This window comes from Anoplolepis gracilipes, chromosome 6 (assembly GCF_047496725.1).
Source record: "Anoplolepis gracilipes chromosome 6, ASM4749672v1, whole genome shotgun sequence".
Classification (NCBI taxonomy): domain Eukaryota; kingdom Metazoa; phylum Arthropoda; class Insecta; order Hymenoptera; family Formicidae; genus Anoplolepis; species Anoplolepis gracilipes.
The window spans coordinates 11,028,173-11,053,474 of NC_132975.1; the positions used below are offsets into that span (position 1 = coordinate 11,028,173).

Below are 25,302 nucleotides of genomic sequence, written 5' to 3' on the forward strand. Positions count from 1 at the left end.
CGAAAACATTAAAATCAACGAGAATATTCTGAAATATCATTTCATTCATATAATTGTAATTTTATTCATATACTGTAATTTCTGATATATTACATTTGTACATTTACATGTATTGTTATTTTACATATATATATATATATATATATATATATATATATATATAAAATGACATATAACACATTAATACTCTCTCTAATAATAAATGTATATTTTGTATTATCTCAAATATATACGATATAACATTATAAATATAAATATATTATCAGAGTTTAATTGAGAAATTGCCTTTTACACCAATTATTGAATATTATAAAATTTCTATTTCAATACAAACCTTATATATATAAATTTATTGTATAAATAATTATATATATTACAAAAACGATACATTTTTAGTCTTGTTTCTCGATACACATTTTTTGTAAATATAGATAAATACTTTAAAACTTGAAATTTGTAATCACAAAAGACAACTTTGTTAAAAGAAAAGTCAATACAGAAAAATATTTTTTCATGTTTGCTGCTCATTATAATAATTTATTACTATTTGCATAATTGCGTGTAATTGCAAATATTTATAAATGTGTGTGTATACAATAATTTAATATATTTATGTATATATGCTCATCAGTAAGAAAATAGAGAATTATTTATACTTGATTTATTAAAGCAAAAGCAATTAAGCCTTGAATATAATGTAAAACTTTATGACATTGCATTATATAGTTTCACACACACACACACACACACACACACACACAGCTAATTCTTTAGTTAAATTAAAATATCCAAAATCTAACCTATTCTCATAACTTAATTCTATATCAACAATACAAAATAAGATTGCACTTGTGTGATTATATCAATATCATTAGTGACGTTAAGTCTACCTTATTTTGGTCAAGTATTATATGGAATATTTAATACCTTGTGAAAATCAATATACAGCCCATTTCTGTTAAACAATAACATGCATCTCTTCTTAGATTAGTTTACCTGCCACTGAAATATATCAAGGTTTGTAAATTCTTATCTAAATATATAATCAAGTGATTTAACGTAACAGTAAGAACATAATTGCTTTGTGTTTTTACCTTTAGTGCAGGCTGCGTACTACTAGCAGCAGCTTCTTGTTCCCGTTTCTCAAGTTCCAATGCCCGTCGTTGTTGTCTTTTAACAGACTCTATATCTTTTATACCCCTTTGCTGCTGCTCAGCGATTCTTTTCTCTGCAGCTTCCGCTTGTTTTCTGCGTATAGTCTCCTAAGCAAATAAACGTAGTCTATTAATAACATGTTAATAGTAAACAGTACACTTGTATATTTTTCATAATTATTTGTATATCGTATTAATTATAAAAGAGTAAAGGAACAAAAAATTTTTGGAACTCAAGCAGTATAAATGATAGAAACAATTATCTCGAAGGAAAAGAAAGTTTATCAAATAATGGTATAACGAAATAAAAACACATCACGCAGCTAAATTAGTAATATTTTATGTACGTATTTTTATAAACTTTCGCGGAGGACATACCCGGTCGGGTGTCAGATCTTCGTATGACGACGATTCTTTGTCACAAAGTCCACAGCAATTACCCATGTTGCGTCAACGAAATATATGTAGTCGTTCAGAACTTGTGGAAGATTTGCTGTTAAATTAAATTAACGGCAGACAAAATATACATAACAAATCCAAAGCAATGGTCGATAGCTATCGGTAACTGGTTGGTAGCTGCTCGGATCAGCTGTCGCATGACATGTATATGGACGGTGATACGCATGCGCAGTATTGTGATTAGGTTACTTGACATTCATGAATGAATATGTTTGATCGATTCAATAGAGATTATTCATAATAATTTTTAATATAAAAATAAGTTCTTTTTAATATTGAGTAAAAAATTAAATAAATTGTATAAAATAAAAGAATTGCAAAAAATGTTTTCTTATTCTATCGCTTTATAATGTAATATGTATATCAAATAATAAGTAAAAAATTTCTAATTATTCATGTATATCGCACGCATAACACACATTATATATATGTATGTATATGTGAGATACATCTTGGAGAAATAATGTCAATAAAATGTTAATCAAAATATAATGTCAAGCTACTAAAACTTTGAAGGCTGATATATATGTGTAATTCAAAAAGTTTTTAATGAAAAAGGATGATCACATAATCTCAATCTCTCATATGTTATAATCAATCTTCTTTAATCTCGAATAACAAAATATTGCACTTATATATTTGACTAGAATATTACAAAGCACGCATTACAAGCGTGTATTTTTTTATCTATAAAAGAGAAGATTAGTCTTTAAATTTATATAAGTCAAAAGAATAATTGCGTGTTTAAAGCATGCTTTGTATTTTTAATATTTTTATTTGAAATTACAAGTGTGTGAAGAAAGCTACAATGAAAATATATCTTACTGCTATCCATGACACGATGTGGTGTCTTCTCTTATTAATGTCGGCGCAGCTGGTGCGAACATTGTGAAACGGCCGACAAGATTGAGAGAATTAATTGTCGTCTTCCAGGAGCGCCCGTTCTATCTCCGGGAAAAGGGACTGCGGATATCGAGCAATGTTATACACGTTATTTGCACGTGCGATTAATCAACATTCTCAGCTGCTCCAGTATCGGCCGGGAATTTCATTCGATCGGCCCATGCTTTCCTTTGGGACTTCTCTCCGCCTCGCTAAATACTTTTTGCTCTTACTGTAATAAAATTTTCGAAATTCTTGAATCTTTTGATATTATCGCTACCATGTATAAACTATTTCCACAGAGAATGCGTTTCTATTATTCAAAGTTATTTCATTATTTAAAAAAATCTTTTTTTTTCTATGAAAAAAAAATGTTTAAGTAGAGATTAAAATAATATACAAAAATAATATAAAATAATAATTATTATTATATATAATATACTATAGTAATATTAATAAAAGTTTTAATAGTATGGCAGTAATAATGAATAATAAATATTATAAATAATTATTTTTTAAAGGTAACGGATATACTGTATTAATTAATGCATATATTATAAAAAATATTTGTAATTGTATAATACGGATATTAAAAATCTTTGACACAAGAAAATGCAGATGAAAAAAAAATAAAAAAACGAGAATTAAGAACTATTTTTTTCAGTGCCTGCATCGTTAGCATCTCAATGCGCATTAAATAAATACTGAAAAGTTTTTATACATTCGTACGAAACTCTAATGACTTTCTTCATCGTAAACTGGCGGAGCACGTGCCTAAGGTTAAATAATAGGAAGCAAGAAACAAGAGGAAATAAGGAGATTATGCTCGTGGCAATTATAGAACACGCGGCAAACTTTTGCAATATCTCTATCCAACTTTTCTTGCTTAATACAGACTGTATTCTGGAAACGTGAGTAATTTTTTAATTTTAATCCACTCGTTCGTTCCATACATTTTCTGCTATTGCGTGTTATATATAGCTATTTTATATATATATATATATATATATATATATATATATATATATGTATGTATAAAACCATCTTCATTACAAATACATCTCTCTGTAAGATTTACTTGGTATAATACTTGACCAATGATCCTTGTCACGTATTAATAAAATATATATATATATATATATATATATATATATATATATATAGTAATATTACGTAAGTAATAAAATGAAATTCTTTTTCTAATAGTCCTTTTATTTTTAATAAAAATTTAGAAATAAATATTTCAGTATTATTCTATTTATATCTCTCTTTCGTAAGAAAAATTAGAATATAAGAACTATAACTAGAGTATAAATTAGCCAATAAATAATTGCAAAAATAAAAGTGTATATATAAAATATATATGTATGCATTATATCTAAAGTACAACATATTAATCTTTCAGAATTCGCTTTTGTACTTATAATTATAATTTTTTATAATTGATTATTATAGATAATTTTTTAACAATTTAAGTTAAAATAAATTGTAAATAACTGTAGCAATATAATAATTATATTTTAAATAATGAAAAGAAATACTACTTAGAAGAATAAAATATAGTAGAGAATATATACATTTTAATATAATGGAATATAAATTTTACATATATGTTAATATTACATGTGTTAAAAGTAAAACAAAAGTTAAATATTATCCGAATAAATAAAAGATATAATCTCTTCTCTATTATTATTCGAAATCGTTGAACTTTGAACTGCGATGGAAGAACATGCGCAGAATGGGATCAGTATCTCTTTCATACGCGTAGTACATAAATTCGTCGCTAGGCTTCGCAAGCGAGGAATCGCTTACCTGTATGTAAAAATGATCTCGGCGAGGATAAATGGTTGCTCGTTGTGAGGGAAAGCATACTTACCTGGCGCAGAGGTTACCGTGATCAAGAAGGCGGTTCCTCCAGGGCGAGGCTCTTCCATTGCACTACGGTTGAGCTGACCCTTGCGAATATCCCTAATGTGGATATCTCGGGCGTACAATTTTTGATAGTCGGGACTGCGTTCGCGCTATCCCGGTATAAAATAATAAAAACAGAGAAAAAGTTTTCGGCATTATCCATCACCTATAATAATATAAATAAGCTACTTTTAAAGTATTATATAAAATGCAAGTTTTTTTAATATTGATTAATTTTCAAAGAGATTTTTCTGCTTTACTCTCCTCTCTTGTAAATAAGAAAAATCTCTCGATTTAGCGTTATCGACTATTGACTAAGGTTATGATGAATAATTAATGATAAATATGCTGGTACAGCTCTCTCTTCTCTCAGAAAATATTTTCCATCAACAAAATATGTTAGTGCTTGTATTCATTTTTTAATGTCAGTCTTCGATTTTTGTCACACGTAAGTAAAAAGTTCTGTGACAGGAGGTAATGAGAATTATAATAGAATGATATATATATATTGTATATATATATATATATAAGTAATCATAAAAAATGCGACGATGCTTTTTAAAAAAAATTACAGCATCCTAATAATATTATCAATTATAACATTTAAAATAAAAAGTATTTTAAATAGTTTTTTGATTTGGAAATATATTTAATTTTCATAAAACTGTATCTGCATAAGAAAATAATGTGATTCACTTAAGTTACAAATATACAATGTGACAAGTCGATAATAATATAGTATCAGATATCATATATAAACTATCTTCTCGAAATCATATTTAAATTAATCAAATAATATATGTATAGACAATAAAGTAACACTTTTATATATCATTGAAAATTAATAAATTTCAGAATAATGAATATGTTTCCGTTTAACATTGTCGCTGAAAACAACCTTTTCTCTCATCGAGCTTGTAATATAAGAAGACATCCAATAGTTTTGGGATGCCCTAAAAAGTATATGTTAACGTTATATATACGGTGCGAATTGTTGCCCTTTAAATTCCATTAAAAGCTGCAGGCACTAAATCGTCTGGTATCCCGTGAGGATAGCAACGGGCATGCGCCCAGGTAGGTGCCGGCTGCTGCGGTTCCCGTGGGAGGTGCGCCGAGTACGAAAAGCAAGGACGACGGAGTCGGCACAAGGCGCAACATAGTGCGCGCCTAGTTATGTTCTTCTTGCGCTCGTGGGGTTGAAACGCTCAGTTTGATCGCGACACGGTCCATCGAAGGGTCGTTTTTCCCGTAGTGTCGAACGCGTCCGCGAACATTCAAACCGATGTGCATCACAAAGTGTTCGTAGAAATTTCTTATTTTTATTTTCTCTCTTGACGCGTTTGAAAAAAACAAATAAAATATGTTAGCTAAAGAATTTTAATTTTATTTTCATAGCTAAAAATTTTATCTTAAATTTTCATTAATTAATTAATAAAACATACCAAAAACAACAAAAGATATTGAAGGTTTTTTTGTATATCGAGCGATAATTATTTTTTGAAGGTCTCGTAATGTAAGAAAATTAACTGTATGAATTTCCATGTAAATGTGTTTTCGAATGAGCCACGCGATTCTAGTTAATAACCAATAATTCTGATCGCAATCTCGAACATGAATCCCGTTAAAGCCGGAAGAACATTCTCTCCGAGGGATTAGGCGCGATATCTAATAGGAAGTGCAAGACAAGATAGATCGATATGTCAACGATTGATTGTACACTGTAAAGTGGGTCGAGCAGGAGACATAACGTCACGGTCACGTGCGGTGCGTTTCCACGTCCGCTAAGAAATCGCTCAAGGTCGTTGTAGTGGCTGGTGGCGGCGAGAGCAAGGTCGTCAGGGTCGCGGAATCGCGAGGAGAATGTGGAGGAAGGACGTGACGTTGGTCGGGTCGATCGTCGTCGTCGTCGCCACGCTGATTTCTCTGACCGTTGACGGGATCATCGCCGGAAGCTGCGGCTCTGCGAAGCTCTGCTGCCAAGGCAGGGACTCCGGCTGCGTCATCCAGAAGGAGTCGCCGAACGCGATTATCGAGAGCCCGCGCGATAAGCCGTGTTACTGCGATCATGCTTGTCTCAAGCTCGCCGATTGTTGTGACGACTTCAAAGAGACCTGCGGTGGTATGTGGCCAATGATCTTTGCATGAAAAGCGATAAATGAATCTTCCTTTTGAAAAGGAGACTCGTGTGATAATTAGCTGATTTGTTATAAAAAATGAAAGCTATAGCACTATTTTTGTAATAAATTATTAAATTATTTAATAATTTTGTAATAATTTAATTAAATGAAGTAATCACATTAATTTATTCATAAAATTATTTGGAAATAATCAAATAATTTTATGAGTAATTAATCCGATTATATAAATTCATTTTTAACGTATATAATTCAATTTTCTTTATCCTAAAATAAAAACAAATAAATATAAATTTATAATTATTACGAATGACTTGTATTCATGTTAAAAGATGAGCATTTTTTAAATCATCGATTGCAGATATAAGAAAATTTTATAACGATATTATTGTTAATGTTAATCTGTATATGCTTATTATCAGTATATGCAAAATAGCTCGAGTCAAATAATTCAATGCTGGTCTGTCAATTACAAAATCTTAATAATTATATTTAATAACATCTAATGTAAAATCAGAACATATTATGTTTAATAAAAAAGTTCGATATATCAATTAATCAAGTATAAAAGTGTCGAAGAAATAATCCATTCTTAAAAGAAGATAAGATGAAAAACATGAATTAATTGAACATAATCTATTTTTATGATTCAATTCGTGTTAAGTATACGCTTAGATATCACGGATAGAATTAATCTTAAAGATCTTAAAGACCGATATATTTTGCATATCTATTTTAGGATTTGGTCGCGTCAAACTACTTAGTAATTTACAATCCGTTATAAAATTTATAATTAATATTAGCAATTGCATTCTTTATTTGAAAAAAGAGTTTTGTTCATGGAAAATTTTATTTATACAGATGTAAATTCTTTTTATTAGAGATTTTATTTTGTTTTTCATTCTCTTCCTATCAATATTTCAAGTAAAATAATGACTGATATGATTTATTTTTTTTATTCTATAACACTTTAAAACCTATATCTACTTTCAATTTTTGATCAAAACAACCGCTAAAAAAATGCTGATATTACGTTTTAACAAATATTCACAATAATATACGTTCTGGAAAAATTTAATCAAATATCCAGCAACCATCAATTTAATATATGGATATATTGCATTTAATAGGAATCGATGTACTCTCACATGCTAAAGCGTTTCGAGCATATTGCATGTTTCATACTTTTTATCGTAAGCATGTATCGTATAAAATTATCAATGCATAAAATATTGTATAAAATCTGATAAAAATATTAAGGAAATTAAATCTTTGTAAAAGTTACTTGTGTACTGAAATTAATTAAAAAATTTCTTGAAAAAAATACATACACAAAAAATTGAATGTAAAAAAAAATAAATAAAAAAAATATATGGCTATATAAATCTATACTATATGTAGGTGTTGGGAAGAAATGGTCCGTAAGGGCCATTATCCTTTACACAGAGATTGGAAGAATTATTACCGTTGTATCGGCTAAGTAAAACTGATAACGCTCTACCCAAAGGGTCAGCTCTGACAAAGCATAAGAAAGAAGAATATCCTTGCAAACTTACTTTTGTAATTTATAGACCGAATTTTTATGGTCATATTCTACAGATTTGACATAATACAATGAGATAATGATATTTACTCAAGTTTTCTGCTCTTTACAATACCTTGCGGTTTAAATTTTCTGACAGAATACCGATTTTGCTTTCTTTTATTGCGTTAAAATATTAAATTAAGAATTAAATTAGAATTTTTTTTTTCATTTCACAGATTTGATGTGAATTTTTATTATATTCTCTTTGGTCGTTATTTATTTAATATTTATATTTATTTAATATTTTTTGGAATTGTTGTTAGTAATGTTTGTGTCGCTAACAAATACTATTGCGACTTTGTTGCCTATATTTGAATAATAAATAGGCGAGATATTCTACATTGGTGTGCACCTGTGTTAAAACTGTTTCCATTTTTATTGGTCGCGAATGATTGGTTGCGTTTGTTAGTAACAAAAGGATTAATGTTACGATTCACATTTTCGTTCGTTTAATATGGCAAAGCGTTACCAATTTAATTGCCAAATAATCGATTAGCATACGTATCAATTGTTCACTCAACAACAATATCAGCCTCAAATAAAAACCGCATTATATAATTTATCGTAGAGATTTACCATGGAATGATTACAAAAGAAAGAGGCAGCATTGTCCAGAGATGATAAAAATGATCTTATTGCATCTCGCCGTATGTGTTTTCCATCCACCTAGAATGTTCACTTTTAATACCCTGATTTCTTCGATATTCGCCAAAGTTAAAGCTGTGCCGAAACGCGATTATCTGCCGAAGAAGTTTCTTCCGATTTGAAAATATAACGCACAGTACTTGTGACTGAAATTCGAATAGCATAAAGCTGTTCGTTCACAAGCGGGATAATCTGGTTTCTATTTTCATCGTGTAAGCTTGAGACGAGACGCGAATTTACAAATTTTATACGAAATCAAGAGATATACTTATTGCATTCACATCAAATGGAATGTGAAAAGAAATCATACAAAAAGAATATTCGTTGCATTCTGTCATTCTTGTTTTTAATAATAATTTATAATATAACTCCTTCATCATTTTTATAATAATACGCCAAGAAAATATAGTACAATATTCATAATCCGTTTCTATTAATATTTATTATTTAAAATTGTCTTAAAATCTTAAGATTCCGCCATCTGATTGGCTAAACGAAGTCTTAAAACGATCTAAAACCACGACTTAAAATGATCTTAAATATGAATGGATTATGAATACCGACTTAATTTTGTTTCTTAAGAGTAGTATAAAATATTTTAGACGATTGCAATAAACTAGAGATTGATAAAAAATAATTGAACGTTCTATTATGTTTAATGATACTTGGACAACAGTTTTAAAAGTTCATCATCCGAGTAGCTCAGAGAAAGAAGTCGTATACACAAGTTTCCTCCTTCATTTTACGCGAATGACATCAAATTCCGGCGATAGCAATAACATATGACATCATTTTATACGAATTAGCATTTTATATGAATTAGATCAGAGATTATCACAAACATTATGTTCTCGATGCCTCGATAAACTTTTTCAACATCCTGTATTTCATTCGACCAGTCGCATTCAGCGAACCGTCGATCGGTGGGCAGGCGAAATAATTTAGTCGAGTCCACAATCGATCGATATAACCGTGTCCTGGTAACGATCAGGTTTAGCAGACCAGATGAACCTCGACTCTCTAACGTTGAATAACCATAAAAGAGAAACAATAAATAAGTAATTATACACCCCTTGCTGTACTTGCCACTTGCTAGTAATTTAATGCAAAATTTCGTAGCTTGAATTTTCTCGCGTGACTTGGTGTGTTGTAACACCAGTTTATTATCTATAAGTCTATGAAATATTTCTCTCGTACTTATGAGTATCTACTAAAAATCGATCGTAAAATAAATCTTTGAAATACTACTAATTGGAAATACGAGAAAATGAAAATGCTATATATATTGGAAAATATTGAAATATTAATAAATATATTGATCCATTAATTTGCGCATGTAAAAAATGTGATTACATTAATACGAAAGCATCATTTAATTATACATTATTTGTAAATACGAACGTAAAGTTATACAAAATATCTAATTAATTTTATTAATTTTATTAATTTAATTAATTTTATTCTCTCTTTTGTGATATGCGCTGTGTTTTAATGTTCTTATTATGTACTTCATTTATAATACATTCCGCTGTAGAGTCTTCAAAGACCTCTTTCCTATATCTTGGAAATAAAATAGTACAAGATTATTTATTCGAATACTTTTTCCTAATTGCCTTTTTAAGTTGCATAATGATGTTCTATTATAGAGAAGAAACATTATAGAAATGTAAGATAATTGTTCAACTTTCTGTGTTCATCAGAAGATTAGATATCACTCCATTAATTGTTCGGTTTTCATTTTAGGTAGCTAGTTAAACATTTGACACGGAATAATACTGGTCAATATTTCATCTAAAATTTTTAATTAATTTTAAAATATAATAATGGTTTTCGATGCACAAAATGATACATTAAATAAATTTTCACCTCGCGTATTTTCATCTCCATGTATTTTTTAATGGCAAAGTATCAGTGGTTACTGACGTATTTATCGCATTTTTATCTTTCTTTAATGCCTTCTGTTCTTTCGAAAAGGCGATATAGTAGAGTGACATGAACAATGCACGGCGGAACGTTTCGAAGGGACGTTCATAAATTGCTATTTCTGCGAGCTGCCTTTTATAGGCGATATAAAATATCGGGAAAATAATGCGCGCGGTTTACCCTTTGATTTATATTAAAGCATGCACACCTACCCGCGCTATATTGTATTGTAATTGTATTTTAAAAAATTCTAGTTAGTATATACACGGTAAAAAATTTTGTGTTAAATTTTACACATTTCTCGTGTCCCAATTTATTCACTCTAATTTTAATGTTAATTTAACAGAAGTCAAATATGTAAACAAATAACACAAATAAGATGTAAAAAATGTGAATTAGTGTAAGATTTACTTGTTATTGTATTGTTTTAACTTTTAGAAACGGTGAATATTAACTCAATGCAGAAAAATTAAAATAACATAAGAGTATGTTAAAAATTTAACACAAAAATTTCTACACAAGAAAATTTCAACAAAAATATAAAATGTTTTTTACCGTGTAATAATAACCGATATATTGTTATTGTATAGAAAGTTAATTACTTGAGAATAGAAGCTTGAAAGAGGGAGCTTGAGTGAGACGTTATTTTTCGAATGTTCTGCTATCGATTTATCGGATGCAGTGGCAGTTTCAGGATAATTTTATCCTTCGTCCGCGATAAACGATCAGATGGCCAGATCTTAACGTCAGGCTCATTCAATTCTTACAGTGGTGGACTGCGCGGTGAGCGAATGGAGTCTGTGGAGTCCGTGCGATAACGGATGCGGAAGTGGCACTCAAAGACGCAGTCGAGCGATTAAGATTTCGGAGAAGAACGGTGGAAAGCATTGTCCTCGTCTGGACCAAGTCAGGACTTGCCGTAGCTTCCAAACATGTCATGCCGGAATTCGTCCGCAGCCGCATGCTAAAAGTGAGTCCGTCTTCGACAGATGAGACGAGGCGGCGGATTATAATCGTATTTTCATTAATTTTTATTTAATCGTATTTATACTTTGCATAATTAATTGAAATTATTATTAAGTTTTTTCTGTTTTGAATGTGCGAAATAAAAAATTAATAATTTGCTTGTAATAATTATGACGATTCACACGTGTGAAAATAATTAATAAGCTGAATTTAAATATAAAGAAAATTAAAGTATGAAGAGAAAAAAATTATTCTCTTCCTTTTTGCGTTTTTTAATTTCTATATACGAATATATGGTATATGTTGGCGATATTTTCCACGAGCATTTTCTTCTTTTAAAAAATTTACAACCGATTTATCCTCCATCATATATTTACCACGAACGACGCGCAATTCTTGACGTCTATCGACTGTTTCTTGATCCTAGACAATTTTCTTTCATTTGCCGCAGGTGTGACGCTTCTTGCTCTTTTTCCGGGCGACGGGAATAGTACGGATGTAAGGATCAAGGATAGAATTGTCGATAAAAGGTAGGTAGGTCAAGCCCTCGTGCTTAGCTTTGGATCGTGCGAAATACGATTTGCCACACGTGTTCCCAATTCGAGCAGTAGAAACAACGCCTTCGTTCTTTCGATCGGTACATCGTAAAAATAGATAAGATAGCGACAGATTCGTGAGAAAATTAAAGCGCAAAATCGTTTATATTTATTTCACCTGGACATTGGCAAAATATAGAGATTACTTTTTTACTCTCCTAAACTTCGTATTCAATTAAATAAATAATATAATAAATTCACATTTGCAACAAATTTTTAATCTATTTATATCTAATAATAATGTATATTTTGCCATCAATTAATAATCTTTAATTGCGGTTTGCACGTATTATAGATAGCATAGAGCAGTTTACACGTAACAGATTAATTGCTCTTATATAAGTTTCAAAGTTCGTTATCTTCACGATCATAGACATAAGGATTCAATCACGTTAGAAGGTTTCTCTTGAAACTTCTCGACAGATACATTTTTAATTCTACTCGGTTGCAACTAAGATAGAATTGTCAATGTGTCGAGAATCTAATTTGACACATGCTCCAGCTTGTCACAAAACACGTAGCAAATATCGCGTCGCAGAGTATCAAGATTCTCTGATCAGGTTGTCGAACAAGTAAAGCAAGTTATAAGGCAACGGAATCCTTTAGGCTATTGCACAATAATCTGACGAATAAAAAGAAAATATATGAGAGAACTCGTTCTGGTTTACACTTTACAATTTGCAATATAGTGCGTTGTTATACACATTTCAGAGGCAGCTGCGTTGCTTTCACTATTGTACGCGTCTCACAGGGTTGCAGTAAAATTTCGGATTTATTCTCGGAAGGTTGGTATAAGTAATATTCTACTTACACTGTGATAACTAATTTTACAATAAGAATCAGAAATATTATTTTCGTTATTGAGGTCAAAAATATAGATATAAAAGAAATAGAAGTAAGAATATTTCTCTCTCTCTCTCTCTCTCTCTCTCTCTCTCTCTCTCTCTCTCTCTCTCATATAAAAATTGCATTTTTCCTTTATTATAAATTTTAAAATATAATTTATTTTTTTCTACACAAATATTTATATGTAATTTATCTGAATTTATTATTCGACATATGCAACTTGATATTTTAATTTTATAATTTTTAATTATTGAGTTTAATTAATTATGTAATTAAGTTTGTATATTATGTTTCACACAAACATTAATAACGTGGAAAATTTCTGTAATTTTTAAAATATATATAAATCTACGCGATAATTCTTTTCTCTTTTTTTAAAACATTGTAAGAAATTTGAAACTTTGAGCTGCTTATTCACGTCCAGGATAAACAAAGAGTCAGATGCTTAGTAAAATTACAGAGTTTATTTTAAAAACAAAGTATATATTCTTAAGTCTATATTTTCTCGTGGAAAAGAAAAGCAGTGGCAGATATTCCGCACATCGCAGCCATTCTTAAGACTTAACATTCTTCAAGTTCTTGTAACTATAATGCTTCGAAGAGACAATAGACCTCTGTCTTCTCATAAAAATGGCTCGTATCCCATAGAGATTACGCTTCAAAAATTATTACTCTACGCGAAAATCTCTGCACATAGCAGTCTGATATTATGATAAAAAATAAAAATCTGTAGTCGGCACATGCCTCGCGAGAGTTTTAAACTTGTAATATTAATTTCAACTTTTTGATATTCTTATTTACATCGCGTGGCGCATAAAACTCGAGAGATTACGCGTTCGCACGCGTTTATATGTATATTATTGAAAAAAGTTTTATGTAACTCTTTTAAATAAAATATATAATATTTCTTTCAATTAAGCTTTTGACTAAAATGCAATTTAAACATTTATTAAAACTATGTGATTATGTTTTACGAAAAAGCGTATTATCAAGCATTTTAATAATAAATATTTAATTTAATATTTTATTTCATTTAATGTTATATAAAACACGCACAATTATAAATTCTCTATTAATCTTTTAATTGCAATAATTCTTGGTAAGCGCATTTGCTACTAAAAAAAAAGGACGAGATCTCTTGTCTAGAATTGTATATAATAAGGTAAGGCTTTTAAGGGAATCTAAACTTAAACTTCTCAAAATCTGAATACGTAATTCGCATAATGATGAATCGAGTCGTCAACGTGGAAATGAAGCGACTCGATCTAGTCTCAATTAATGTACGCTACGGCTGCGCGACGTAACGTCATGTAAATTGAAGCGTAGCTTCCGCGACGCTTCCCTACGACGCGACGGCTGTTATCGCGAAGGAATCGACCGGATGAAGTGGATGCGGTGGCGAAGATAACGGTTGTTTCCTACTAACGACATATCAGCCATAGATAAGACACGAACGCGGATATTTGCGGACAAAAAGCAAGTTATTTTGACGATGGTTTACTTATTATCTTTATGTCGTTACTAAATTAGATGTCTTATTTTGTCCACTTGATGCATTTTTAATCATTCCACTTTTCTTATCAAATTTATTAATAGCGAATAAATCAATTACCTTAATATTTATAGTACACATATTTTATATAAAAATTATTAATTTAAAGAATGATTAATAGAAGAAAACTAATTACATAATTATACAATTATTAATTTTTGTGGTCAATATTATATATAGTATTAAAAATCGAAAGAGTATGTATAACTCGTGAAACGGCGTATAATTATAGCAAAATATCGCTTTTGTACGAAAGCGGTAAGAATCTAAAATCGTCGTAGGTTCGCGCATCTGCGTGGAACGTCCCGGTAACGAGAGTCTGGACCGATACGTGGGGATCGGCAGGTGGAAGCTGTCGACTGATATTGCCGGTAGCAACAATCGGCGCGGTCGATCGACGAGTTCTACCTGCCATGGCAAATGGATCGGCGATTCACGACTGCTGGTGGATTGTCACGATTCGCGATGCGAACAACCGAGTGGAGTAGCGCCGTATACCTCGCAGCTGTTCCGCGGTCGCAGGGAAGCGGGCGCCGACGTCGTCGTCGTCGGGAATCCGGATAGATCTGCGAGAAGACGTAGGAGAGGCAGGCGACGGAAGAGGAGCAGAAGGAGAAGGCCTGACACCATTGCTGTCGAGGAACGGTGAACGTTTTCTCGAGCGGCTTCCGTGTCGCAGCTTCTCCCGCGAGTGTCTCGTCTCTCACGTTTAGAATCCCTTCCTCTCTCCCTTTCTCCTCTATCCTTACGTCTATTATACATGTATAGTGCATGTAATAATTGTACGCGGGAAAGGCACTTCAGGGATTGATCTTGCAGAAATTTCGAGTCAATCTTTCCGTAATGAAATTGACTTTGAATTATAAAGATTGACAATTATATGGATAACGTTTCGCGAATTGAGCTTCCAGGCTACAAATAGATAGCGGAAAGCTTCAGCAGGATTTTAATTCGAAATTTGATTTTTTTTTTTACCACCAAATACTGGATTTTAAAAATTTTGTAAAAAGAGATGGTGATAAAAATTCTTGCTAAGAAAAAAACTTTGTCGCTTGCAAAGATTATATTCTCAAAATAAATTCCGTATCTTATAATTTTGCATTTTATATACACTTTTAATCTATATTTAATATTATCAATCGACAATTTTTTTCTGCTATCTTTTTATTTTTGTTTTATTTTCATTAATAGCTATTATTCGTAGCCATTTAATTATCTTCGACGTGAAATTTTCTCGTGTTAAATTTTCTGAATCTCTAGAACATAAAATCCATTTTATTTTGTTTCTCCTTCTTCTACTTTAGCTGGATGTAGCAATCGAACTCAGATTACCCCGATAATTATCATATCGATTTTATCATTAGAGCGGACTTAGCGAGGCGTCCGTCGGGAGACAGTAAAATTTCTTATTCCCTTGACACTTTGAAGGGAATTGCATGATTATCGATACCAGCACAACTGTGAGTGCATTATGCATCGGCATTATGATTCACATTGTGATTTTAAATTTAATAAATTGTTAGGCGATAAGACTTTGGAAATAAGAATATCAGAGACAAACGAGAGTGCTGATAATATACATATACATATATTGCATTTTCTTTATTACTTACTTTCCCTGTCCTTTCCTGCTGTTTGAATCTCCTCCAATTATTGTACGACTTTGTCGGATATATGAATTATATATATATATATATATATATAATTCATAGCGTTCAAATAAAAAAAAAATTATCATTATAATTATAAATATTTGTATTTTATTAATAACATGACTATATTATATATAGTACCTTTTACGAGAGAGAAAGAAAATTTATAACATCAAAGAAAAATATATACTGCTTTATACGTAATTTTTTTTATTATCACTTTATGATATAACCGATAAAAATTCTTCTATATAATTAAGATACAGGGTGTTCCAAAACTGATATCATTTGTAACTCGAAAACTGTTAACACCTCGACATTGAAGCAAACAATATTCTCTTTAATTCAAACTTTAAGCATTTAAGTATTATAGCTTCGTAGTAAACGCTAGTTTAATGTATATGAGACGCTCTGTAAATTTTGAAATATAAATTTTGAAATATAATTTTCAATGTATCCCTAAATATATACATACATATATATTATATCAAACTTGTATTGCAAATATATTGTATGATATAATAAAATTTTCGTGCAACCTCGTTTTTTAGGTTTTAGTATCTGCGTAAACGCGAGATGTCATCATTTCTCTTCACGAGTACATATCGGCCTGTCGAAAGCATAGAGACTCTCGAAACGAGATGAACAAAATGTAAAAGCACAGTCAATAAAGGATACTTGCACATATCTTATGGTTATTGAGTATATAATTGAATTCCTCTCGTCATCTATTCACAATCTTTCATCTCTTTATGACTTTCCTTTGTTAAAATTATAAAATTATAAAATTACCATATCTTTACATCTAATAATGGAGAATATATATACATACATACTGCTTTATACGTAAGTTTTTTTATTATTATTCATTTATTATGATATAATCGATACTGTAAAAATTCTTCTATACATTTAAGATATAGGACATGTATTGATTAGAGGTTTATTAGAAATTTAATTATATATAAAATTTGCTTGGTTTATAAATTATATTATATTGGATGATAATTGTTTGCCGACAAACATGATAATCACTAGCTTATTGTTCATAATCATTCATGAATAATGACGTTTAATATATTAATAGATAAATAATTAACATGTTGCGATTTATGTCTGTTTTAATTATAAACGAATATATTATATTTTGATTTGGAATATGTTTATACAAATATTTATAAAAGATACAATGATTAAAGGAAAATTAGATGCGATAGAATAATATCGAGCTATTTTCGGATTCACGTGATTACTGAAGCTTTTAATCATCGATTTTCGAAAACAGGAAAGCTCGTACACAGGATATGGTTTGCTTTCATTGTTTTTTGCCACCTTTCCTGAACTGTCTTGTACTTCCTGAACGGATTCTGTGGTCACTCGAAAGCGCGATCGTTTATCGCTGACAGACCGCTATATCCTTTGCGATTCTCCTATAAGTACTGACATCAAGACATTCTGTTACAAATTCGTTGTGTCTCAGGAACAACGTAGCAATTCTTACTCTCGCGAGTACTATACTATATTTTGAGATATCACACTTCGTTACCACTTTCCAGCGTACGCGTCACGTAATCACCGATCCTTTCCTTGTCGAGTTAGTTGCTCACACTTGTTGACGGTCAACATGTCGAGTAACAAGAAATCGGATATCCTATACCTGTTTGATCGACCCGCAGAGCCGGTGTACGTGCCCAAGGGAGAGAATGGAGTCGCCTTTCAAGTACCAGCTAACTACCTGGTGAGTCCAATCCGGTTTAACGCTCTTATTCCGTGAATAACATTATATTTCACAATATAAATTAAAAACTCTGTTTATAAAAACAGTTTATACGATGAATCTTTTTATTGTTTGTTAAAATTAAATTGTATCTCAGATCTCTCTCTTGTTATTATGTGCGATTTTTTTTTTTTAATTATAGGAACTGAAAAAAAATTGTCAAGAAGAGAATGTAAAAGCATTCTCCTTTTTAATTCCTTTATCATTATTTCTTTTGAACTTTTTTTTTCATTTTATCTTGTCTTTACTTCTCACAGAATTTTTATTAAAAAAAGTCTACAATATTACATTTATTTATTTAAACGTTTTGAATATTTTTTTCATTAATACTATTGATTCTTTTTCTTCGTGTAGCGGTTGTTAAATATAAATTTTTTTTTTTAACAAATTTACAGCCCGAAAATCGACAATCGATGGCTCCCGAAGTATTTAATCGTTTCGCCGACGATACCGTTTCGAGAGTTCCAGTGAAACAGATCAGTCTGCCGGATTTGAGCGTTCCCCTTCAACTTGGACGCCGAGAGCCCTTCTCTCTTTTCATCCCTAAACATCGAAAATTAGCTGCGCGCCTTATTGATATCTTTTTAGGTTCGCTATCGTAATTTTATTTTATTATTATAATATCCTATCTTATTTACTTTAATCATTTAATTAAATTAATTTCCTATTTTTGAGGATAAATTTTTTTCGTGCATATAAATCGTGCACAATTTTTCACAATCAATCTGTTTTACGCAGGTATGCGAACCTACGATGACTTCCTTTCGGTGTCTGTTTACTGTCGCGATCGCGTTAATCCCGAGATGTTCGTTTACGCGCTCTCGGTGGCGATCCTGCATCGTCCCGATACCAAGGATTTGCCGATACCACCCCTGTCGGAAATTTTCCCGGACAAGTACGTCGACAGCGCGATATTTGCTAGAGCGAGGGAGGAAGCCAACGTTGTACCATCTGGCTCCAGGGTACATATACTTGCTCACTGACGCATTAATTACCAACAAGCCCGTTTACCCGATTATGTGGTTTAATTAACTAGCTAACTTATTTTCTAAGTATACGAACCGAATAATAGCGATATAAAAATACAATAGAATTTTCTTTCCGATTTTGTTATCGTTTCTCGATGTTAAGCTTGAGAAAAGTATCGCAGGACAAGGCATGTTTCATTATATTCTTTAAAAAGTTGTACTAAAAGCTTCAATAGTGCATATACGATCCATTATAATTCAGTTGGCGAATTGTGTTTAGATATTCGATCGCAATTTTCCGAAATTTACATACTTTAGAGATTACCATTTTATTAGATTGGTATAGTATTCCAATATTGTTCGCTATAATCGTTTCTAAAGCGAGGAGTTACAATGGAAATTACTATGACGCTGCAGGGAAATAGTCGTTTCGATAAAGGATCATTTTACGTCAATCTTTAAACGTGAAAAATTATTTGATCACTTCATTATATTCGCGTAGTTGCCCATCGAAATTCCGCGAGATTATACCGCCTCGGACCTCGACGAGGAGCATCGCGTGGCTTATTGGAGAGAAGATATCGGACTCAATCTTCATCACTGGCACTGGCATCTGGTCTATCCATTCGAGACGGACATAAGGATTGTTAACAAGGATCGTCGTGGCGAGCTATTCTACTATATGCACCATCAGATCCAAGCTAGGTAAGTCGATAAGATTGGATACCGTATCGTGCCGCGCCGCGCCGCGCCGCGAAATCACCGCGAGAATCAAATTCTCATCTTGATCATTATTATCGCGTGGAAACTTATCTATGTGGTATTCCAGCAATGTTTACCAATGAGTTCTGGAATGCATTTACACGTAGAATTATCGAAGGAAACTTGTTACGCGGCTAATTTGAGAAGTGAAACTCGTATGCTTATTAAAGCAATAATCGAAATGCTTCAGAAAAAAATTAAACACACATTTATAAAGACTGTCGTAAAGAAAGAGAGAGAGAGAGAAAATTATATAAAAATTTGAAATTTATTACCTCATTTAACACGTAATAGCCTCTAGGTATCTGTAAAAATTCTTTTTCAATTTATTTTTATCAACTATTTAAAAGACTACCTTTATCCGTAAGAAAGCTTAGCTTTCGTGTAGGGATTTTCTTTTTGCGACAAGAGTATTTGCCGTCGATTCATGTCGGTAGATCGAACATTCGCGGATAATGCCTGAGGGAGTTTCCAAGGCCCCTGCCGTTATTATTCTCATTCCGCCTGATTTCTCTCTTTTCGCAGATACAATTGCGAGCGTCTGTGCAACCGATTGGGTCGAGTGAAGCGCTTTCACAATTGGCGCGAACCGATCCCGGAGGGTTACTTCTCCAAGTTGGACTCGTTGGTAGCCAGTCGTACCTGGCCTGCCCGTCCGGCCGGTGCCGTCCTCAAGGATATCAACCGTCCTGTGGATCAACTCAACTTTGATCTTCAAGATCTGGAGAGATGGCGCGATCGCATCTACGAGGCTATTCACACCGGTGCTTACATCAACCCTCGAGGCGAGAGGGTGCCTTTGACCGAGTTTGGCGGCGTGGACGTGCTCGGTAATATTATGGAAGCCAGCATCTTGTCGCCTAATCAGAATGTCTACGGGGACCTTCACAATCTCGGTCACGTCGCTATTTCTTATTGTCATGATCCCGATCATCGTTACTTGGTAATGAGATATTCAATCATGTGTATTGTTTTAATTGCGAAAAACACTTGATGTAAAAAAATTATAGTTTTATTAAAAGTCTTTTTTAATGTTAAACAGATTTTTTTTCTTTAATCGTTTTGTTTCTTGAATTTTTTAACATGCAGTAATCTTCTCGGATCGAGGAAAAATTGTATCTCTACTTTTCACTTTGAAGATTGATGCGAATAATCTCATGTTACATATTGAAATGATAAACGGAACATTTTTTTCTTTACGCTTTATAGGAAACTTTCAGCATCATGGGAGAACCGGCTACCGCTATGAGAGATCCCATCTTCTACAGATTCCACGCTTTCGTCGACGATGTATTCCTGGAGCACAAGAATACACTTCCCGAGTACAGCCTACAGCAGGTGGGTGTGCACAGCTGTCTCGCTTCCGCGCGATATATCATCAGTTCACCCTAGTATATAATGCCGCTAAGTACATGTAACATGTGGCTCCGAATTACGCAAAGCCACCAGATGACAAAAACGCCCGTTGAATTATTTAATTTAACAAGACCGCTGGACATGTCGAAATTTATCAAACTTTTTGCCAGCCCGACCGTAATTTCGTTAAATATTAAACCGATAAATATCTCAATTTTGCTTTATGATCGTGAATAATAATAAGATATTTCTAAACTATTTTTGTAAAAATATTTGAGAAATGCAACTTTTTTAATACATTTAATTAATATTATTCAGTCAATATAATTTTGCTCTTGCTAACACAATTTTAAAGTTTTGATTTAAAGTTTCTGAATAATTTGATAATTAAAACTTAAAGCGACGTAATTTAAAGACGTAGCTGTTGGAATGAAAGAAATTTGAAATTAATCGTGCGATGATTTCATTACTTCTTACATTCTTAAATCTTTACGTATCAAATTATCTTTATTTTTTTATATGAACTTTTTAATTAAGCTCCAATTTAAATTTTATTTCGGAGAATGTCAACTTTAAATCCTATCTTGGAATCTGACTGAAAGGTTCAAGAGAAATAATTGCGAGACTCTCTTTTTATACATTACGGCATTAGCACGGAATTTAATTGGCTTTTTTTTGTTCGCTCATGCGATTTTAGTTGGATTTTCCCGGCGTAGTAATCACGGACATAGGGGTGCAGACTCCGAATCAGCCAGCGAATCTACTCTCTACTTTCTGGAACAAGAGCGACGTCGATTTGTCCCGCGGTCTCGACTTCACACCGCGCGGTCCGATTCTTGCCAGATTCACTCATCTGAATCATTCTGACTTCACGTACAGAATCATCGCCAACAATCGTAATAACGCAGCGCGCCGAGGAACCGTTCGTATATTTATGGCGCCCAGACAAGACGAACGTGGATTGCCCTATGTACTTAGAGATCAGAAGGAGCTCATGATGGAAATGGATAAGTTTACTGTACTATGTAAGTCTCCGTGTCAATAATTTCATCGTTATTATTTTTATATTCTTATTTTTAATATAATTTTATAAAAAATATACCTAACAGAGATATATTTTACTACATTATTTAAAAATTGTAAAACTCTTTTTAATTTATTTTTTCAACAATTATATGACAATTGAAAATGAAAATATTAAAATGCATAACTTCTATTTAATCAATTTTCTTTTGCACATAACTTTTAAAAATGAATATATTTTATTACTTGAAAAAAAATTATCGGATAAAGCGATGTTTAACATTACCTGTGTGTCGTGAAATTCTCCTTTGTTCGCGTCTGTAGTGAAACCAGGACAGAATATCATCGAGCGTAAATCAACGGAATCCTCGGTAACTATACCGTTCGAAAGGACATTCCGCAGCCTCGAAGAGAATAGACCGATCGGCGGCGATAGCCTGGACCAGTTCAACTTTTGCGGATGCGGCTGGCCGCAGCACATGCTGATACCTAAAGGAAAGGAGGAAGGATTCCCGATGGACCTCTTCATCATGATATCCGATTACACCGGTGACGCGGTGAGTACTTTTTATACTTATTGGGCTCTTACGGCGCTTAAGAGCTTAGAGTATGTCAGGTGATGGAAACCTCCCAACCTTCCTTCATCCCTTTTTCTCCTCTTCTTTTTTAACATCGTTACGGAAAGACGCGTTCACGTTACTTTGCTTCTGCGAAGAATAAAAATAAAGGAAGAAAATAATAAAAAGAGACCGATAGCAACCAACATGCGCTAAAGGAATTACTTTACCGTCCCGCGGTGACGCGTACAGGTGGAGCAGGACGAGTCGCCCGGATGCAAGGACGCGATCAGCTACTGCGGTTTACGGGACCGCAAGTATCCGGACGCGCGACCCATGGGTTATCCGTTCGATCGCAGAGCCCGAAGTGGCGTGGAGACTCTGGCCCAATTCCTCACCGGTAATATGGCGGTCACGCAGATCACCATCCGCCACACGGATACGGTGTTACCGCGAGTGCGATCCGGAAGCATGGGCAACACCCTCACCTTTGCCTGAATCTGATGATTGACCGACCGACGAACCGACGTTCTCGTGTACCTCCCCGCAGAGAATTCCTCCCGATCTCCGTCGCATTCCGTCGCGATCCTGCAATATCCGTCGGAGATCGTAGGGGTGAAGGAGAGAGGGGAAGGGAGATGCGAGCAGGAAGGGGTACAAGAGACATGGTTCTATCTAGTCTATATCCTTGGACGATGAATGCCGGAATGGCGGGATGGGAGCGAACGAAAAAGACCGGAGGTTGGGCGAAACGCTATTTCCATATCTCAATGACGCAAGATTGTCCGCAGGATCTTTTCTTGGCGCAGGAATGCATACTCTTGTACGCAAAAGTAATTGCTCCCTCGCGAAATCGATTCTCGCTCGGGAAACGATATTTCACTAGAATTGTGTCCGTGTTGTAGAACCTAGCGTTTCTCCAATCATTTTACCGTAATTTTTTTTATGCTACACTTATTTTCTTTTAGCTATTTTAATAGACGCCTATATAAGTATAACGCTTTGTTTATGTAACTTACAAGGAAAGGCTTCCAGGTGTTTTTCTCCAGTTTTAATGAAACTTAATGAATAGAAGGGGTTAAAATATTTGATACGCAACCAAACATGTTGAAGGGACGTAAAAATTTAAAAAAAAAAATTGAGTTTTATAGCTTGTGTTATTTTATGTAAAAGAATTTTTATATCAGTGAATAGTTTCCGAAAATTTTGTACATTTTGTGGATTCATGAAATTACGCAATCATGTTTCGTTCAAAAGTTATAACTAAAAAATAAAAATTTGATTAATTTTCGAGGGCTGATTTCACCTTTTAAATAAAGATTGCCGATAAAAAAATACGTATTGAAAATTTGACCTAAACTTGTCAAGTTTCATTAAAATCAAAGAGAACTTTTCCTTGTTAGAGTTAAATTTAACTCGTATATCAATATTCTTAAGTATACACGTGTATTTTTTTATATTTTAATTTTAGTTTTATAAATTTTTTGTTTATTACGCGCGCGCGCGCGCAAACCAATCCTATTTGAATTTTTCTTTCGAACGATTCTATAGAGATTGTTATTATTTACGATTTCACAATTTACGCGTCCACGAACAATAAGTACCGCTTAACAAATGTATCTTTGCGTAAAAACAGGAACAAAGACATGTCCCGAACGCCCAGGCGGAGCTTTTCCCGTCTTCTTTCTCTCATTTCACCCGCATTACGGAAACTAGATTGTAGGAAGCAGCAAATGTAAAAAGCAAAAAAAGATAAAAATAAAGTCTATGCAAATTAGACGCGCGTTTTTTTAACTCTTTTATCGCATTTCCGGTGTTGAAAGCGAGCGACAATGCTTCGAATATACGAGAGCGTCGTTTGGCAAAGAATCTAAATGCTTTAATTAAATATTTCACAAATTCTGTCATAAGTTTTCTCTCTCTTTCTCTCTCAGTATCATAATATTAATTTTTACGTTATTAAAAAATACAAAGGATTTTGCATATATATTTTCGTTATATAAAATATTACTAAAATATGTATGTTTTAAACTTGGAATATTTGTATTACATCTTCTTCATATTCACTTTGTTAATATAAAAATTGCAATATGATATTAATAGAAGGATATAAAAAATAACGTGACTTAATTATCGTTATTCACAGTTTTATATTATAATTAACATATTTTAGTTTAATTACTAAGCGCGTCTCTAACCGCCGACGCGCAGTCAACATTTTCATACACATATATCTAAAACGTCGCTCGTTTTAGAACCGTGCGAATCCTGTTCTCTCCCCCAAATGCATTTATCACGCGTTTGTTTCTGCTAGTTCGCAGCTAGACGGACGTGGATTTATTCCTACGAGGGGTGGAAATAGGGACGGTCGGACGAAGATAGATACACGTTTACGACCGTCGCTTAAGCGTCGTCCCTTCCTTTAATATCACTCACGTGGTTATTCAAGGATTCCGTTTCACACGAGAATACATTCGAACGTTTGATATAGCGAGTTGTCTGGAGGCAGCAATCAAAGGGCTGAAATTATTTGTCATCGTTCTAAGGTGT

General features: G+C 32.7%; 3 protein-coding genes and 1 non-coding gene across 6 annotated transcripts; 3 read left to right on the forward strand and 1 right to left on the reverse strand.

The window, feature by feature from the left end:
* Positions 1-389: 389 nt before the first annotated feature.
* Positions 390-1,749, reverse strand: Svip (small VCP interacting protein). Its single transcript, XM_072894317.1, has 3 exons — positions 1,533-1,749; positions 1,095-1,262; positions 390-1,002 (listed from the first exon to the last, which is right to left on the reverse strand). Exons 1-3 carry the CDS (start codon positions 1,596-1,598, stop codon positions 988-990), a joined length of 249 nt encoding a protein of 82 aa, XP_072750418.1. The 5' UTR covers positions 1,599-1,749; the 3' UTR covers positions 390-987.
* A 2,617-nt stretch (positions 1,750-4,366) lies between these two features.
* On the forward strand, positions 4,367-4,529 carry LOC140667360 (U1 spliceosomal RNA). The gene has a single exon (XR_012046991.1). It is a non-coding gene; the product is annotated as a U1 spliceosomal RNA (small nuclear RNA).
* A 999-nt stretch (positions 4,530-5,528) lies between these two features.
* LOC140666974 (uncharacterized) lies at positions 5,529-16,988 on the forward strand. 3 transcript variants are annotated; one of them, XM_072894535.1, is made up of 6 exons: positions 5,529-5,771; positions 5,913-6,528; positions 11,467-11,667; positions 12,115-12,193; positions 12,971-13,044; positions 14,939-16,988. In XM_072894535.1, the coding sequence occupies exons 2-6, from the start codon at positions 6,270-6,272 to the stop codon at positions 15,304-15,306; spliced, it is 981 nt and encodes a 326-aa protein (XP_072750636.1). In that variant the 5' UTR covers positions 5,529-5,771; positions 5,913-6,269; the 3' UTR covers positions 15,307-16,988. The 3 variants fall into 3 exon arrangements, with proteins under 3 accessions (XP_072750636.1, XP_072750637.1, XP_072750638.1); XM_072894536.1 differs by having other exon boundaries at positions 5,529-5,707; XM_072894537.1 differs by having other exon boundaries at positions 5,529-5,707; positions 6,037-6,528.
* Positions 16,989-17,763: 775 nt separating this feature from the next.
* Positions 17,764-24,529, forward strand: Ppo (phenoloxidase subunit A3). The gene is made up of 9 exons (XM_072894026.1): positions 17,764-18,047; positions 18,482-18,674; positions 18,825-19,048; positions 19,557-19,759; positions 20,342-20,759; positions 21,026-21,154; positions 21,870-22,197; positions 22,520-22,752; positions 23,005-24,529. Exons 1-9 carry the CDS (start codon positions 17,934-17,936, stop codon positions 23,248-23,250), a joined length of 2,088 nt encoding a protein of 695 aa, XP_072750127.1. The 5' UTR covers positions 17,764-17,933; the 3' UTR covers positions 23,251-24,529.
* The last annotated feature ends 773 nt before the right edge of the window (positions 24,530-25,302 follow it).

Excerpts from the sequence above, each read along its gene's own strand:
- Svip (XM_072894317.1), bottom strand. The coding sequence starts at position 1,598 with ATGGGTAATTGCTGTGGACTTTGTGACAAAGAATCGTCGTCATACGAA. Across the intron at positions 1,263-1,532 it reads AAGATCTGACACCCGACCGG|GAGACTATACGCAGAAAACA; the intron begins GTATGTCCTCCG and ends TTATTTGCTTAG.
- LOC140666974 (XM_072894535.1), top strand. The coding sequence starts at position 6,270 with ATGTGGAGGAAGGACGTGACGTTGGTCGGGTCGATCGTCGTCGTCGTC. Across the intron at positions 6,529-11,466 it reads CTTCAAAGAGACCTGCGGTG|TGGTGGACTGCGCGGTGAGC; the intron begins GTATGTGGCCAA and ends CAATTCTTACAG. Across the intron at positions 12,194-12,970 it reads GATAGAATTGTCGATAAAAG|AGGCAGCTGCGTTGCTTTCA; the intron begins GTAGGTAGGTCA and ends TACACATTTCAG.
- Ppo (XM_072894026.1), top strand. The coding sequence starts at position 17,934 with ATGTCGAGTAACAAGAAATCGGATATCCTATACCTGTTTGATCGACCC. Across the intron at positions 18,675-18,824 it reads CCTTATTGATATCTTTTTAG|GTATGCGAACCTACGATGAC; the intron begins GTTCGCTATCGT and ends TGTTTTACGCAG. Across the intron at positions 20,760-21,025 it reads ATCCCGATCATCGTTACTTG|GAAACTTTCAGCATCATGGG; the intron begins GTAATGAGATAT and ends TACGCTTTATAG.